This window comes from Rhincodon typus, chromosome 14, assembly GCF_021869965.1.
Source record: "Rhincodon typus isolate 14 chromosome 14, sRhiTyp1.1, whole genome shotgun sequence".
NCBI classification, from domain to species: Eukaryota; Metazoa; Chordata; class Chondrichthyes; order Orectolobiformes; family Rhincodontidae; genus Rhincodon; species Rhincodon typus.
Genome location: NC_063345.1, coordinates 32381717 through 32387922, shown reverse-complemented (window position 1 = coordinate 32387922; position 6206 = coordinate 32381717). Strand labels below are relative to the sequence as shown.

The window sequence follows — 6206 nt, the reverse complement described above, 5'->3', positions numbered from 1 at the left end:
GCTGTTGTTCAGACATCCATTTTAACTCTAAGCACCTAAAAAACACTATCATTTAAAGGGACGACGCGATGCTTTCCCCTATCTTACAATTTTATAATTTCACATACAACTTTGCAACACTCCTCTGTTGAAATCTGGCTGTTTAATATTAACCCTGACACTTTTGTGCCTGAGCAGTGTAATGTTAGTACACAATATATGTAATAAAAATCTAGTGGTTTATTCAATGTCTTTATATCCACACCCACTTTTTTATATTGCGTGGCTTCTGGTGTTGCAAAAGCTGCTAGATAATCAGTACACCGGCTGCTAAGGGAAAAATAATGAGTTAAATTTTAACTTTTCTGGAGTATTAAATATCTTAACTACTTACCTGACAGCTTTGGGGCTTTTCCACTGCCCTGCAAGCCCTTCCTAGCTAAATTTGGAAGAACAGGCTTAAGATGGATTCCAGACCTGATACCACTTTCCAGGGCTTTGACAGATCTGCCTTCACCCACGTTTCACCACTTCCTCTCATGACTGCACTTTAACGGTTAAAATTCCACCACTGTTTCTCAATAAGACTCAGCATGCAAGAGGTCAGGGTATATTTGGCCACTAACTAATTCCACAGGGGATTCGAGAGTTTCTTGGGAACATAGTAAAAGCTGAAAACTGATCAGAATTACCTAAGCTTAAAATGCTTGGATAAGGTAGATAGATGCTGCTGTGGCCAACTGTCTAACTGCTAAAGATTGGGCAGGTAAGCATTACTTAGGAAGGTATTGAGCATGCACTGATATTATGTATAAGTAGAAGTGGTGGTAAAGTCACTTGTGTAGTGATTCAGAACCCCAAATAATGTTCTGAGGACATGGGCTTGAATACCACCATGACAGATGGTAAAATTTGAACTCAGTTTTAAAATAAATCTGGATTAATAAACTAGCACAATGACAACTATGTAACCATTAGCAATTGTTGTAAGAACCCAACTGTTCGCCAATGTCCTTTAGGCAGGGAAATCTGCCATCCCTATCTGGTCTGGCCTACATGTGACTTCAGACCCATCGGAATATCTTTACACTGAAATGTCCTCTGGGCAATTAAGGATGGGCAATAAATGCTGGCCTATACAATGGAATCTACATCCTGTGAACGAAAAAAGAAAAATGTGGTCCTGAAAACAAATGCCACAGCTCTTCTGCTGAGGAAGTTTTTTGATGAGATAAATCTAATGTAAACAGATACATCTAAATCTCTGCAATGGTACTTAGGTTGAATTTCAATCAGCACTAGTTAAAGATAATGGCAATGATAATAGATTAGAAAATATATTGGAACTGAAGTTTGAATTAAGAATTTTAATTTGAATTAAAGTAACACAGATTACTCAAACAGTTTTATTTGTAAAATGGTCCAACCATCATTAATGGATTTTTATTAAGTTTCTATTGCCCCAAATCATATATGTAGAGCAGTATCTAAATTGAGATACATATAGGTGACGTGAGGTAACAAGATAAACGTAAGATCTGCTATTATCATGCTGAGATATTTATGTTAGCTCCCATAACATAAATATGAATGAAATGTGGTCACATAGTACAGAAGAATTTGATGAACATTTATTACAACATCTGATGTTAATATTTGTGCATGCGTACTGGAATCATACGCATTTGCATGTCTAGGCTCAAGCTAAGCAATTCAGATGGATTGTAACATGTTTCGCTTAGCATGTCATGCTGCAAGTGAACACTGCTCAGTAAGATGGAGACTGAGGGATTAATACCATTCGGTCACATGCCATGATCTATGAATGATGTCATGAGCATGTGCCTTAAAGTTGTACTACATACCTGCTGCAAGACATACCACAACATCTACCTTTTTCCAAAGAAAAGAAATCCAAAACAGATGCATATCATTTAACATAGGCACGTGCTGTCAATTCAACAGTTATACAGAAATATAAACACAGTTAACAAGATTAATAATTCAAATTTTGATATAATGTTTTAGAGGTCTGAACTCATCTTGATCTGATGGGTGTAAATCCATCTGGACAGGAATGTGTTATTCTCTATCACTCTTGGCTGAAAGCTTGGTTGTCCAGCCACTGGCTGTTCTAACTCAGCTTCTTTACACAAACATTGTCAATGGAGTTTTCATCCTCACTCCCCAAATGTACGATTGGCAAAGTAGCATCACAATTGACAATGACTTCATGTGACCTGAGCCGATTTTATATCTTAGAAACCTTTGCTCGCACCAAGGTAATTGTAACTTGGTTTCAAATTCCGATTCACACAGATGCTGGTCTGCTATATAGTTTTGATAGTTCTCTACATGCTTTCAGTCGTGCATTTCTTTCGCTTAAGGATGTCCTGTGTTTCAAAATAGTTGTACAGTTGGTTGCTGCACAGGTCATTTTCACTTGCCTTCCAAGCATACGTTGTACTAGGGCTGGTAGTTCTTTCTCCGTTGGTTTTTCTTGGAAATGCAGCATTGCAATGTGAAAGTCTGGTTTTGTGGCTCAATACATGATGAGCCTGGATTTGCTGGTATGTACCGTATGTTCTGCTAGACTATTTGGGCACGAATGGTCAGTGACAATGTGATATGGGTCACTTCCCACATCGAGATTTTTGCCTCACCATTCACAACCTGGTTGGAGAATTGGAAGTTTTGCTCTCGACCTTGAGAATCATGTTTCTGCCAATCTCAGCCTATTTTCCCAACTGACTTGCCAATGTCCACATTGTTCAGGGGCTAGGAAGATTTTGCTTTTCACTTCTAGTTGAGACAGAAGGTGAAGGAATAAAAGTCAATGAGGATAACTTGGAAATGCAAATGTGGCCCTTATACCAGAGTGCAGGCTGAGATTGATGAAAGTCAACACTATTGAGTTTTAGTGAGATCCTATGGATTTTACAGAAATTAATGGGGTTTAAAGGGCCAAAGCTCAGAATGAAAAATCAGAAGTTGACCAAGGGGGAAACTTAGAAAATTAATTGGTTAAGAAGATTCTGTGTAATGTCCTACAAAACATTTCTCTTCAGTTATGGAACCCTTGATGCTGATGTGAATTCTACCTTCTTTAGGTGGGGGGATGCAATAGTATCAGTGAATTTTAAAAATGAAAAAAATATTTTTCTTAAAACCTGTCTAAAGCAGTTAAAAATAACAGCTCCAAATATTCCACTTATATTTATTAGCAGCTCTCAAATGTGAGGGATATGACTAAGTTTAGCTGTAAAGGTAACGATTTTCCCACTTCTTGACTCTCCCGAAAGCTGTTTTCCACTTGTATGGCGTTACTCCTTCGATGCTATTTTCAATCAGAGCCTTTAAGCGGATACACTGGTAGTCACTTATATTTGGAAAAGCTGTATCAGTATAATCTTTCCTGTGTTTGATTATAGCCCATTTGAGTGAAGACCAGGCTGATTCTAAAGGACTAAGATGAGGGTAACTGGGAGGAAAGTACAAAAGCTCATGGCCATAACTTTGAGCAATTTTAGGGCAGCAAGAAATATTAGCTATTTGAATAGTCGATGAAGACTGTAAGGGTACATTCTGGATGACCTCTGGTTTCTGTAGTAGAATTTCTGATGAGTCATCTGTATGGTGCTTCAATCCGAAAGAAATAACCCACTGTTTTGGTTTGATCACCACTGTGCATTTTCCATAGGACTTGCTGAGCACATGGCATAATTCTTTAAAAAGCTCTTCTTTAATACCTACATTCTTTGGAGATGTCCACTGTTCTCTTGATTGGAAGAAGACCCTGTATTTCCAAGGAACCCATCCTCTAACTCCCCCAGCGTGGATCAGAGTCAATCCTTCTGATGGGGACTTGGATTTGACTATACTGCAGAAGATGTCACCTGTTATCAGATTTTCAGAAATATGTGTTTCACCCAAATAAACTGTGTAAAGTCCATCATTCTGAAAATTTCTCAATGTCTTCAAGTATTGCAAGCATCGGTGTCTCCTTGTGCTACTAATTTCATTTGAGTACATTTTAGATCTTAGAAGTATTTTAGTGAAAATTTGCATTTTGTTCCATGCAGGATAATTCTCTTAAAATTTACTAATTGAGGGAAAAGCTACCATCACTCAACAGATGGAGTAATTTTATTTGTGATTACAGTGGATGAGAGGGATTGCTCATGACAACATAATGCATGGGATGACATTTGCATGACATCTCAATAGATAGTAATGACTTAACATGATTTTGCATCAGGAGAAGAAATCAAAAAAGCTCTCATACATCCACCTCCTAGCCTCTCATTGCCTGATACCTGGGGCATATCATTAGCCCAACTTCTCACCAGAAATGTGCAATGTAAAGAAAGGAAGAAAAGTTGGAAAAGGGAAGTAAATATATGATTAATTGGATTCAATAGTAACGTCGCAGTAGCTGAATGTGTCAGATTTTTTGACCCCAAAATACATAACTCTAATGAATTTGTTAACCTATGTGACAATGATCCAGAATTAAAAATGTATCATTTATAGAAGACCAGTTCTGAATAGTTTTGAAAACTGTAAAACAAAACAAAAGAAGTGATAAACTCCCCACCAAATATCCATTTCTCTTAAATGTCATCTGGAAATGTAAATAATCTTGAAATTAGATTGAATGAGAATAGATTGACAGTACCAGCCAATTCCATTTAGGTACAAGGGAAAACAAGTTTTGGTTTTCATTATTGTCCTCCGTCAGCTGATAAAATATAAAGTTTTGAGAAGCTGAATAGCTCGGGTTGTGGATGAGGTTGTAGACTTGCTCGCCGAGCCGTGTGTTTGATTGTAGACGTTTCATCGTCCTGCTAGGTAACATAGTCAGTGTGCCTCTGGTGAAGAGTTGGTGTTCTGTCCCACTTGTTATTTAAATTCCTCGGTTTGCTGGGGTGGTTGGCATCACTTCCAGTTCTGTTTTTCAGTGGTTCATATGCTGGGTCCAGTTCAATGTGTTTGTTGATGGAGTTCCTGTTGGAATACCAGGCCTCCAGGAATTCTCTGGCCTGTCTTTGTTTGGCTCATGCTATTATGGATGTGTTGTCTCAGTCAAATTCGTGTCATTCTTTGTCCATGTGTATTGAGACCAGTGAGAATCGGTCGCGTCTCTTGGCGGCTAATTAGTGTTTGTGTATCCTTATTATCAGTTTTCTTCCAGTCTGGCCTATGTCCTTGCATGCTATTTTGTATATTATGTTAGTTTTGATGGTTGTGGGTATGGGATCCTTTACGTTCGTCAGTAGCGGTTGCAGGGTGGTTGGTTTGTGGGCTACCCTGATACCGAGGGGTCTGAGTAGTCTTGTGGTCATCTCTGATATGTCTCTGATGTACGGTGGGGTGTGTAGTGTGTCTGGCCGTGCTGTGTCTTCTTGTTGTGGTTACATCCTCTACAGAACAAGCCAAACAGAGACATGCCAAGAAATTCCTGGAGGCCTGGCATTCCAACCAGCATGGTGGCTCAGTGGTTAGCACTGCTGCCTCACAGTGCCAGGGACCCGGGTTCAATTCCACCCTCGGGCGACTGCCAGTGTGGAGTTTGCACATTCTCCCCATGTCTGTGTGGGTTTCCTCCGGGTACTCCAGTTCCCTCCCACAGTCCAAAGATGTGCAAGTTAGCTGGATTGGCTATGTTAAATTGCCCGTAGTGTTCAGGAGTCTGTAAATTAGGTGAGTTATAGGGGGATGGGTTTGGGTGGGATGCTCCAAGGGTTGGCGTGGACTTGTTGGGCCAAAGGGCCTGTTCCCACACTGTAGGGATTCTATGAAACCGAGGTATATAATTAACAAGTGGGACAGAACACTGACACTTCACCGGAAGCACACTGGTGATGTTACCCAGCAGGGTGATGAAACATCTGCAATCAAACACACCAGCTCAGCGAGCAAGTCTACAACATCAGATAAAATAAATTTTGGAACAGGCTTATGGCAGGATATAGAGTACATATGGGTTTGGAAGGAACATAAGTTTGATCAGTGGCTGCCTGATTTTTCATCTGAAAAAAGGCAAACAGCAATTAGAAGTATGTTAGGAACTTAATAGTCTGCCTGAAATCAAATGCTGGAAATACCTTAAAAGGGGAGTCCACCACAACCTCACAAAACGGACTGGAAGTCTTTCAGATATACAAGTTGAATATACAACTGTTATAGGACATGAATTGCAGTTTTCAAAGGAAAATGAGTAGAGC

At 39.4% G+C, this 6206-nt stretch overlaps 1 protein-coding gene across 1 annotated transcript; it reads right to left on the bottom strand.

The window, feature by feature from the left end:
- Positions 1–3234: 3234 nt before the first annotated feature.
- On the bottom strand, positions 3235–4047 carry LOC109937027 (uncharacterized protein C21orf140 homolog). The gene has a single exon (XM_020535645.1). It carries the CDS (start codon positions 4045–4047, stop codon positions 3235–3237), a length of 813 nt encoding a protein of 270 aa, XP_020391234.1.
- Between the last annotated feature and the right edge of the window lie 2159 nt (positions 4048–6206).

Bases quoted from the DNA above. Each gene is read 5' to 3' on its own strand.
- LOC109937027 (XM_020535645.1), bottom strand. From the start codon at position 4,047: ATGCAAATTTTCACTAAAATACTTCTAAGATCTAAAATGTACTCAAAT.